At 46.3% G+C, this 10,847-nt stretch overlaps 2 protein-coding genes across 2 annotated transcripts in view; both read right to left on the bottom strand.

Annotated features, from left to right (window-relative positions):
* LOC115547020 (forkhead box protein O1-A) overlaps positions 1 to 6,070 on the bottom strand; it is a 14,237-nt gene extending 8,167 nt beyond the window's left edge. The window contains exon 1 of the mRNA XM_030360924.1: positions 5,091 to 6,070. Coding sequence (XP_030216784.1) covers positions 5,091 to 5,705 — 615 coding nt within the window. The 5' untranslated portion in view covers positions 5,706 to 6,070. The remainder of the gene's footprint in view (positions 1 to 5,090) is intronic.
* Positions 6,071 to 6,268: 198 nt separating this feature from the next.
* mrps31 (mitochondrial ribosomal protein S31) lies at positions 6,269 to 10,662 on the bottom strand. The gene is made up of 7 exons (XM_030360925.1): positions 10,437 to 10,662; positions 9,205 to 9,798; positions 8,688 to 8,858; positions 8,389 to 8,487; positions 8,224 to 8,300; positions 7,872 to 8,012; positions 6,269 to 7,204 (listed from the first exon to the last, which is right to left on the bottom strand). Exons 1-7 carry the CDS (start codon positions 10,538 to 10,540, stop codon positions 6,969 to 6,971), a joined length of 1,422 nt encoding a protein of 473 aa, XP_030216785.1. The 5' UTR covers positions 10,541 to 10,662; the 3' UTR covers positions 6,269 to 6,968.
* Positions 10,663 to 10,847: the final 185 nt, after the last annotated feature.

Here is a 10,847-nt window from a genome sequence, read left to right as displayed (position 1 = left end):
TTGTCAACGGTTACAACATTAGTATCAGGTTAGTCTGGGAGCCAGCATTCCTACTGTGTTACAGCAGAGCTTCTGGGGGGAGACCGCAAAGAGCTCTGGGCGGTACACCATAAACTTGAAAGAGCAGAGTCGCGCCTTGTTTCCTGTTTCGTTACCCAGATATTCTTCTGAAGAAAAGCTAATTTGTGCGGGCGGATGAAGCTTTCAGAAGGGTAAGTCGCTTCAGATAAAAGCGTCAAAACCAAAAGAATAAATATAATGGAAAATTCCCTTTGAAAAATGTACTGTTAACCTTCAGAATGGGAATGACGTGCTAGGTCAGCCATCATCATTTATAGACAGGGGGAGTGCCACGTAACAAAACCCGACAGGGGAACCACGGTTACATTTAGGTAAAGGGTGACATTTGGTTTTTCGAAGTCATCACTAGTTTCAGGAACACGCTGCAGAGAACACAGAGCAAAGGGAGCGACAACCACTTCCTGGTTGTCTCTTCCTGTGCACGGTTACATCCTTCGAACCCCTGGCCCAGGAAGCACGCTGGCAGAGACAAATGAGGTGTGTTTGGTGACTGTGAGGAAAGACCTCTGCTTACTGATGATATTGTTCACAAATGTCACGGTGCAGTAAATTGAAATTAAAAAAATCGAATGTGAGTATCCTTCCTTCACCTGCACTCTACGTCCCCAACCTAGAAAGTCTGCCCGCTCCAAGGGGAACCCTAACCCTCGGTCTGACTCTGTAGTCATTCGGAGGCTAATCTGGGAAAATGTAGTAGAATTCTTTGCACAACTCATTCAGTTAAAAGAAAGATTAACTCGGATTAACATGGATTCTGTTCATTTTGCTTTGCCTTACCAACCTCTCTCTCTCTCTCTCTCTCTCTCTCTCTCTCTCTCTCTCTCTCTCTCTCTCTCTCTCTCTCTCTCTCTCTCTCTCTCTCTCTCTCTCTCTCTCTCTCTCTCTCTCTCTCTCTCTCTCTCCCCATATCACGTAACATCTCCCCCGCCCTCTCTCTTAGTGCTCCCTTGCTGCTAATAATTGACACAACTCTAACTAGGGCTGTGTGTGCATGTGTGCATGTGTGTGTGTGTGCGTGTGCGTGTGGACACGATAGAGGGATAGACTGTGTGACCTGTGCAGACCAGAGCACCAGGGTTCACATAACATGGCCCACATTCCACTCACAATCAGACAATACTCTGACGACAGTGGACTGACCTCAGAGAAAGAGAGAGAGGGCCAGCCAGTAGGCCCCAGGGCCTCTCTGCAGGGGCCCCTCTACAGCCACGACACCAGTCAGCTGAGGAACCCGGCCCTCCCTGGCATCCACACCTCCTCTCTAATCAAGCAACAGGCCAAACATAATGAACCAATATGGTATTAAATAAAGACCTACGCCTTTGCTGCACCCTACTGTATTTCTAACAGAAATATACAGTATATATATATAGATATATATACAGTATATATATATATATTTATATATACACTGTATATATATATATGTATAATTGAGCTGATTGATGTGTTCTGTCCCTGCTAAATCAATCTTCCCTAACACAACCCTCCACTTAACGTGTACAGTATATATCTCTTTCAGTTTGTGGTAAGATGTCTCCATAGCCAGGTTGGGTCCCAGTTTTAAACACAAACATCCCAGGGGACGGTGCTTCCTGTGTGGGGTCACAGCCCAGTGAAAGACAACAACAACACACTATTTTCCAGTTAGGCGTTGGGCGTTCTGCGTCTGAACGAACCCTGCGGCCCTGCAGTTATCCCCCAGGGGCCCGGGGCTCCCCACTGGGCAGGGCCCGGCTTTATAAACACTGAGAGCTGCTGCTGCTGCTGCTGCAACACATATTTTTGGTAGCAGGCCATAATGTAGACCCGGGGGTGTTCACGGGGCACAGGGGTGCGGGCGGACTGGAGGAGAGGGAGTGTGGCGCCTGCGGCACCTCCTCACCTCCAGCCTCAGGGTGGAGTAATGTTATCACAGTTTAGAAAACACACACACACACACACACACACACACACACACACACACACACACACACACACACACACACACACACACACACACACACATATATATTCACACACACACACTCACACACACACCCATATATAGATACGCAGACACGCACATATATACACAAACACACACGCACACACACACGCACAGCCACACCCATATATATAGACACGCAGACACGCACATATATACACACACAGATATACACACACAAACACATATACAAACATATACACACACGCGCACACCCACACACACATATATATAGACACACAGACACACACATCTATACACACACAAACATACACACACACACAAACATAGTAACACAAACATACACACAAGCACACACACACACACACACACACACACACACACACACACACACACACACACACACACACACACACACACACACCCGTCAGCAACTTTCGTCACTTCATGTATAGACCCAAGAGATGGTGGCTCACGACGCTGGCCACAGTGTACGTTGTGGTGACGGTGTGGTGACAGACAGAGGTGGAGAATGGAGCTGGTTTCTGGCAACCCCTCCCCCCCCCCCCCCCCTAGCCCCCTGCGGTGAACCCTCTTGACCTCCTTTATTTTATTTTATTTTTCCAGCCATGACCCCTTGGTGTTTTTCCGGGCGGGAATGTTAGCGCATGCCGCTGTTTCCATCCAGCGGGCAGGAAATGCATCATAGCTCATTGTAGGGGGACAGGAAAGGGTAAAAATACTTAATAACAAGCCGTGCCAAGGCCCACCGATCTGGGAGTCAACCTCATGGGCACCAGGTTTGACACACTGCTGGACTGTAGGTTTATTCTCTTTAATACCTTGTCTTGTGTGTTGCATCCTAAAGCAAGGGGTTAGATTCGACCAGAGCAGGTCGATACAGTCGACCGCCAGACTTGAACCCACTGGTAGACATGATGCCTCCGCAACCCCTTATGTTTTGAACTGAGGACGATTTTGATTTGCTCAGCACATTTTATGTGCAGAAAGAGTATATTGAGTGTGGTTGTTAAGTCTTCATAGTCTGTAGCTGTCGTAGAGGCCACAAAATGTGGAATCCCCAACAGCTATTCTTATTTCTTATATAAGCTAAGTATCCCACTGACTGGAACAGGGATAGTCTAGTAATCATGGAGGGTTCCAGCCAAAAGGTTGATGGTTCGAACCCCAATATCCACATCCTTGAGCACGATGCCCTAACCCCTACCTGCTGCCTAATGTGTAGTGACATGTTGCTTAACTAAAAGTTGCTTAGGAAAAATAGATCTGAAAAATGACAAAATAGTAAATAGTAAAAGTATGTCGAACTGCTTTAATAAGCGCTTTAAGGAGTGTTCTTCCCAGTTAAGAAAATGTTATGTATGATGTGCTGTCTGGTGGTGAACAGGGTATTGCGACTAGACCCAAAACCCCAGAAGCGAATCTTTAAAGACGAGAGAAAAGAAGAAACCCAAAACATAAAGGTAGCCATTCGGCATGAAAGGGAATGTTTGCAGAGGATAAAGGGAAGCGCCCCCATCGGCCCCTACCTCCAAAAGAAACACCTCCTCCTTCTGCCCCCCCCCCCCCCCCCCCTTCCCAACACACACACACACACATACTAGTCTGAGGTATCCGGGGCGGAAATTCTAGAAGACAGGAACAGGGAGATAGCAACGCACGGTTTGGGAATGGAGGATGTGTGACGCGGTTCCTCAGCATCATGGCTGTGCTGCCCCCCTGCTCCTTCACATCTCCTCCTCCCCACCCCTCTCCCCTCCTCCCCCATTCCCCACCACCACTGCTGCCAAACACACACACACTGATTGGAGGAATTTAATGTCACCTCCTGTTATTGTCATGGGAGCAGCGAACGTTCCATTCACAGTGGATTGTAGAAGTATGAAAGGGGAGGAGGGGAGGAGGAGGGGGGGGAGGAGGAGGGGGAGGAAAGTGTGAGAAGAGGGGGGGGGGGTCACATTCTTTTCAACATAAATAACTATTGCATGTGTATTTATGAAAATAGGAGATATATATATATATATATATATAAATGTAGTATAGACACAGAACCCTATTAACCCTAGCTAGGAGCGCATGGCTCTCTCTGTTCCTTGATACCACAATGTTGCTTTTAGACGCACGGCGATTAGAAATAATCAGGCTCGGAAATATATAGGGGACTATATTCTCTGATCATATGAGTAGGAGGAAGAATTCATTAATAAACTAACTAAAAGATTATGATAATAAGCATATGACAAAAACAGAAAATAATTAATTAAGTAAATAAAGTAACAGATATAAGTAATACAAATGTTTTAAACACTTTTTTTAAAATATTAAACTCATTGTTGAATCTTCCAGCTCCTAGTTTAAGATCCTTACTAACAAAAAGAAAACTTTACAATTGATCCCACCTCCTTTCAATCCACACCGAAATCAACCTGTTTCCATTCTGCGTCGAAAGGTTTGATAAACTCAACAAAGGACTGGACATTTGTGATGGTTAAAGACGTTATTTTCTTATCCTCCATATAGCCTAAAGAGACGGCTGAGCTTGGGAGAGTCTACAAGACAACACGTCAAAACGCAACAGCCAGTTCTGAGGCTGGGGAGACACTGTTGTGTTTAGTACATAAACCATCAGATGTCGCTTGAGGGCCTCTGGGTCAATGTGATGAATGGCCTTTTTCTCACACACACACACACACACACACACACACACACACACACACACACACACACACACACACACACACACACACACACACACACACACACACACACACACACACACACAGGAACACGCACGCACGCACACACACGCAGACAGCCCCATTATGAAAACTATAATTTCCTTTAGTGAAAGAGACTAAAACCTTACAGTAGCCTACCTTCGAGAGCCTAATATCTTTGCAGTATGACGAGTTGTTTGAATGGTAGATGAGCATCTCTACACAGATCCCAGTCAGACGACTATACACAACTATGCTGGGTCAATAATAAGACCAACACCTCCGTGGAGTCATAAGGTTCCGCAAAACTCAGTGACACTCACCTTCCAGCCTGCAGAGCTATTGCTGTCTCCTTTATCCTTAAAATAGGGCACACTCTTGACCATCCAGTCGTAAATCTGAGCCAGGGTGAGACGCTTGTCGGGCGAGCTATCGATCGCCTTTGTGATCAGGTCGGCGTAGGACATGTTCCCCCAAGCATTGCGGCGGGACGAGCTGCTCTTCCGCTGCGCGAGAGACGAGGAGCTGATGGAGGGACAGCTTGAGGAGGGAGGCGCGAGCCCGGCCACCTGTGGACGGGGCGGCTGGAGCCCCGCGCGGTGACTCTGATGTGTCTGATGTTGCCGCCCTGCAGGGTGCACGTGAGCCGCCGCCGAGTTTTCAAGAGTGTGAAACTCGCTGCACACACTCTGGTTGGGAGGTTGTTGCTCATCTTCAAAGTCATCGGTCTCCTCCAGCAGAGCGAGGTTACCGATGAAGTCCGCGTTCCTCCCCCCGGGTTCTTGTTTCACCGACGGATCCGGGGAAGAGGTGTTGGAGGATCCCCCTGGTTCGATGACCTCCGGACGGGGCAGGGGCCAGGTGCATGACCGGGGACGAGAGAGCGGTTCAAAGTCCGGGTCGATTTCGAGCAATTGTTGCCGCGGGATCTCAGTCATGTCTGTTGTTCGTGTTGTTAAACGGCGAGTGAGAAATAGCTTGCGATTAAAAAAAACAACGATGACATGGATTGGACTCGAGCAGCAGGCATCGCACAATAAGACTCTTTAGAAGCGCGGCCTCCCGGTGTCAGCATGCTCCTGCAGCCTCGTCAAACTGAACACACGCTGTTCTGGTCCACATCCACTCTAATCTGTGACTGTTAGGGCAGCTCTGTTATCACGGTAGACACCCAGAGTGTCCTGGAGTGACAACTTGTGGCCAATGACTGCTAAACATCACACTGTAGGCTGGGTTTCCCTATCGTAGTAAACATGTAAGAAATAACACATTTAAATAGTTTAAATGTAATAGAATTTGTTGTAAAATAGCCCACCAAAAAGCCTAGGATACTGGATATCTTTTTGGATTTATGAAAGACATTATAGCCTATAGCACATATTTGTTACCGGATGGTTGAGATTTTAAGGTTAACTGTAATTTGTTCTCTTTGACAATATTTTTTTTATTATCCTCTCTGTAGTCACTGGGTTAATACAATGTGAATAGACAGACCATAACAGAGTATTAAGTCAAATTTACTGAGTTAATCTGCAACTGTAGATTACATTACGATTTTTATGAATGCACGTGTGAAATGGCGGCAACTAGTGGGCATACTAATACGGCAGAGTTTTTAAAACATTTTAAAGTTAGGCTGGACGGTCAGCCTGTTGGGCCCACCGAGACCCAAATACGATGCAGTACATACAGACTTTGTTTGTTGAATTAACACGAATATCAAAATGAAGTGCGTGTCAGCCTTCAGTCAGCACTGGATCACACACTTTTCTGGAGCCATAAGGAGAAATGACAGGCCAACTGTATTCTGTCATGGTAGAATTATGATAAAGGAATACGAGGATAAGCATACAAACGGGAGAATTCATTAAATAAACAATACAAGGCGATTGTGTGTTTTTGGGTGTGATCCATCTCGGTTTCTGTGTTTAGAACAAAAAGGTCGGAAAATAAGTATATTTTCTTTCAATAACATAAACATCAATTGGATACCAGTGCGTACGTAACATAAACACGGTTAGAGCCTTCTTACTCCATCCTCTCACAACGGCAGTCTTTGTGATGACATTTACTCAAAATGATTGACCGAGTCGTTTTCAGTCTAATAAACTCTCCAGGGGGGGTCAGTTCAGTGCGGACCTCCACGGTGCGTCCCCACATCCGACGCTGCGCGCGTTATAATATAAAGGTTCACAGACGGACTAGTTGAGGAACGCGGCGGCCTCCTTGAGCACATCCTCCTTCTCCTGGAAGTAGGTGCGGTACCAGTCGATGTGCTCCGTCTTCTGGCGCACGCTCAGGTGGTGGTTCCTGGAGAGGCCGGCCACCACCAGCTCCATGAAGTGGCGCACGGGGCCTTGGCGCGGGAAGCCCTCCTCCAGGTGGCGGTCCAGGAAGATGTGCTCGTGGAACGCCACCGCGGCCTCCTCCTCCAGGCCTTGAGAGAGGGACGAGTCGGGAGTTACGAAACAAATCAAGTCTTAAATACACTTTTTATTTCAAGTTGGTTTCTGTGGGTACTGGGGAGTCAGGTAGAGGCCATTTTATTTGGCTAGCAATTTTTCAAAGAAACAGTCGCAAAGAGCTTTATAGGCCATATTTGATGTCACCCCTAACCGTAGCCCCCTCAAACAGGGTAAAACTCCCTCAGTGAGGTATTGCCTTGTGTAGAGCCGGGATTGTTCCTTCTTGGTTTAAATGTTACATAAACTTGGTGAGGGTAATTGTCCTTGCATTACATTTTTTAAAGTCTGTGTCTGCATTCATTAAGTTGTTTTTGGAAATGTGCCACATGTAGCAAAATTATTTTGTAGTTCCTCAAATTGGAAATTTTCCTATCTAACCTGGAAGACACTTCAGGGAATGAAAATGAATGGATGTAAATGTAATGGGAGGGTGAGGAGAGTCAACTTAGGAGTTCAGAATGCCAGCCGAAAAAAATTCTGGGTTTGCTACCCTGCATCCGCGGACCGACTGTAGACATCCATGAACAAGATGCTGCGCCCCCTACCGTGATATGTGATTCCTTACAGTATCTTTAGAAATAAGCATCGGCTAAATTAATAAATGTAAGTATGCTGCAGCATACAGCTATTAGCTCTCACCAATTTCGTTGTCGATCGGGTACTGCCAAAGCCTTCCGTCTCTGGTCCACTGGATCATCTCCTCAAAGCCGTTCCTCGGCATATGATTGGCTGTCCGGACCAACAGATTGGCAAACTCTGTGTCCCACAAATTTGGCCCTGCTGTAAATATGACATCAAATGATTGCTAAAGTCAGAAGAACGTTGGAAGGCCGTAATACAAAATTGACTTTTGAAATGTAGCATAGCAATCTGCTAGCTAATGAAAATTTAACCTCATTCTAACTGCGTGGATTCATTTATTAAGTCATATAAATCGACAGAGCGCTGAATGTAGGTTCAACCAGACCTTGGTACCACCCATATTGCATACCTATTGCTGCGTCTGTACTTTCTTCATCAGTAGCAGGGTTGAAGATGCCCAGTCTTTTCCTTTCAAATAAGCTCTTCCTAAGAAATATAGAAGACACGTGTATACGAGGACTCTGAAAAGAAATCATTCACAAAACGCAATTCAATGATAAAATAAAGTAATCACTTGTAGCCCCGGCCGTCCTCGTCAAAGTGGATTGTGTTGGAAGACCGCGCATGCTGTCTGGGGGCCGGCCTGCCCACCTTCATGTCCGCAATGATGTTCCTGAGAGGAAAATAGTCCAAACGTTAATGATGAAATATGAATCTCTTTCAACATGGAATACAAGAATAAAATACAGAATAAACCTGCATTCAAATCATGCATGACATTTGAGCTTACGATTTTCTTATATCTACATTGGCTGCAGGAGTGCGTGCATTTAATGTGGCCACATGTAGAATGTGTTCTCAAGTCCAACGCACCCTATATTGTTGGCCTCCCCTCTCTTGTGGTCCTCGGGCTCGGCCTCGTGCTGCCTCAGCTGCTGCAGGAGCTCAGACTCGGCCCGGCTGGGGTCGGGCAGAGAGGCGGCCGCCGCCGAGGCCGCCGCCACCAGCTCAGGACTCAGGCTGGCCACCGAGGGCTGTGCATCACTGCAGAGGAAAAACATGATCAATAACTAAATCAAAGTAGGGCTATTCTTTGAGGGAGAGCATGTGGTTAGGGATAGGGTGTGTCAACTCCCAGCCATAAGGCTCTGGGTTTGATATTCAAAGATCCGCTGATTAAATCTCTGAGAAAGATGCAGAACAGCTATACCTGCTCATTAATTTCAGTCATCTTGAATAAATCACTGCAAATAGCTTTGGTTAGAGGTATTCTAAACCACTCAACAGTAAGAGTACAACTACCAGGGCATCGACTGCATTACATCGTGTTTCAGAAGGAGCGGTTTGATTTAGCAGAGGCTTGGTGACTCCGCCCCGTCTCTCGTCTCACCTCTGGATGGACGCCTCCACCGTAGCCTTCTGGAACATGCTGTGGGTGCTCTCCATAGCGGCTGGCTTGGGCGTTACCGTGGGCTCGTGGCGTGCCGGGATCTTCGTGCCTTTAGATCGTTTCTTACTGGTGGTGACGTCGACCTTCATGGCTACCAGAAGGTCTAGCAGACTCTCCTTTCCAGTCTTCACCCTCGGCTGCCTCTCCTCTGTTTTCTGTTGGTTTCCTTCTTCGGTCTTCAATGGTGTCTTCAACAGTGTCTCGCCCTGCTCCGGCAGATTGGTTCCTTCGCACTCGGCTGCCATCTCCACCTTCACCTGGTCAGTTGGGGTTGCCAACGAGTCACTGTCTTTGTGGGCATCTTCTTTGTCTTTCGCCTGAGGCGGTGGTGGAACATTGTCTGGCAGATTGGTTCCTTCACACTCGGCTGTCATCTCCACCTTCGCCTGGTCGGTTGGTGCTGCCAACGATGCACTGTCTTTTTGGGCATCTTCCTTGTCCTTCAGCTGAGGAGGGGCTGGAGCATTTTCCTTGTTTTCACAGTAGCTGGTTGAACTTGTGTTGAAAGGGTGGATTCCAACGCTGCGTCCCAGCCTGGTGATAAACCAATGTATAGATGGCAGCTATTTACTTGGACACATCTTATATGGGGAAAGAATAACATAGGGACAACAGCAGCTAAAATGCTACTAATGTCTGGTGTTTAACTTTACTCTGAAAAAAATAATCCCAATCTGAAATACTTTGCAATACATTGTCATGTTCACCATTGACATCTGAACCAACGTCAAAGACTGCAAATATGATTAGGCAATAACAAACACAACACTTGATATAACTAATCATAGGGTACGCATACGACCAAATACAAGCCCAAAGATAGCAGATTTGCTAAATAACAGCGATCTACACTAAATTCAGTATGAAACAACATCCGGAGTGAACGGCCTCCTGCTACGATTCTTCTTTCTTTTGGAAAAGCTCAAGGTCAGAGGTACTAACCTGTCACTTTGAAAGGAGCGACTAGTGCATCATCAACAAAGGCACTAAAGCCACCTCGCGTAATGGGCCGAATAAATGAATGAATAACGCTGCGTAACAGAGAAAGGCTGACATCCAGTACAGAAACAACTGAGTACAATTTAATTCAGGATGAATAAAGTAGGGTCATAACGTATAACTGATAACATGATCCATTCAGTGCAGGTCAACAGTTGATCAAAATATCCCACCTGAACACTGGAAGTGCAGCATTGTCGCATTTGGGTGGTAAAGCACCCGTTTGGTGAAGACTAAACGCACACTGACGAGCCGTACGGAGTAGACCCCGATACATTTTTGCTATTCCCAAAGCACAAAATCTGTATGTTTTATAACCCCAACAACCCCGGCAGTCTTATAGTGTCCTTGCAATGCACGTTCCTGACGTTTCCTTCGGGTGCAGCAGGGAAATGTCACCGGCGCCGAACTACTCGGTTATGACGCTAGTTCCACTGCAGAAACGCAAGGAAGTTTCCATCAACTATTAAGTAAAAACATTCATAATTTAAAAATAAAAGGTTTTACAGCCAGAACGGTTTTTAAAGTCAGCCATAAAAACCGCCAAATATCATAAAATAAAGACAGTATTTATTTCAGTATTT

This window comes from Gadus morhua, chromosome 7 (assembly GCF_902167405.1).
Source record: "Gadus morhua chromosome 7, gadMor3.0, whole genome shotgun sequence".
Taxonomy (NCBI): domain Eukaryota; kingdom Metazoa; phylum Chordata; class Actinopteri; order Gadiformes; family Gadidae; genus Gadus; species Gadus morhua.
This window is presented reverse-complemented; position numbering and strand designations above follow the sequence as displayed.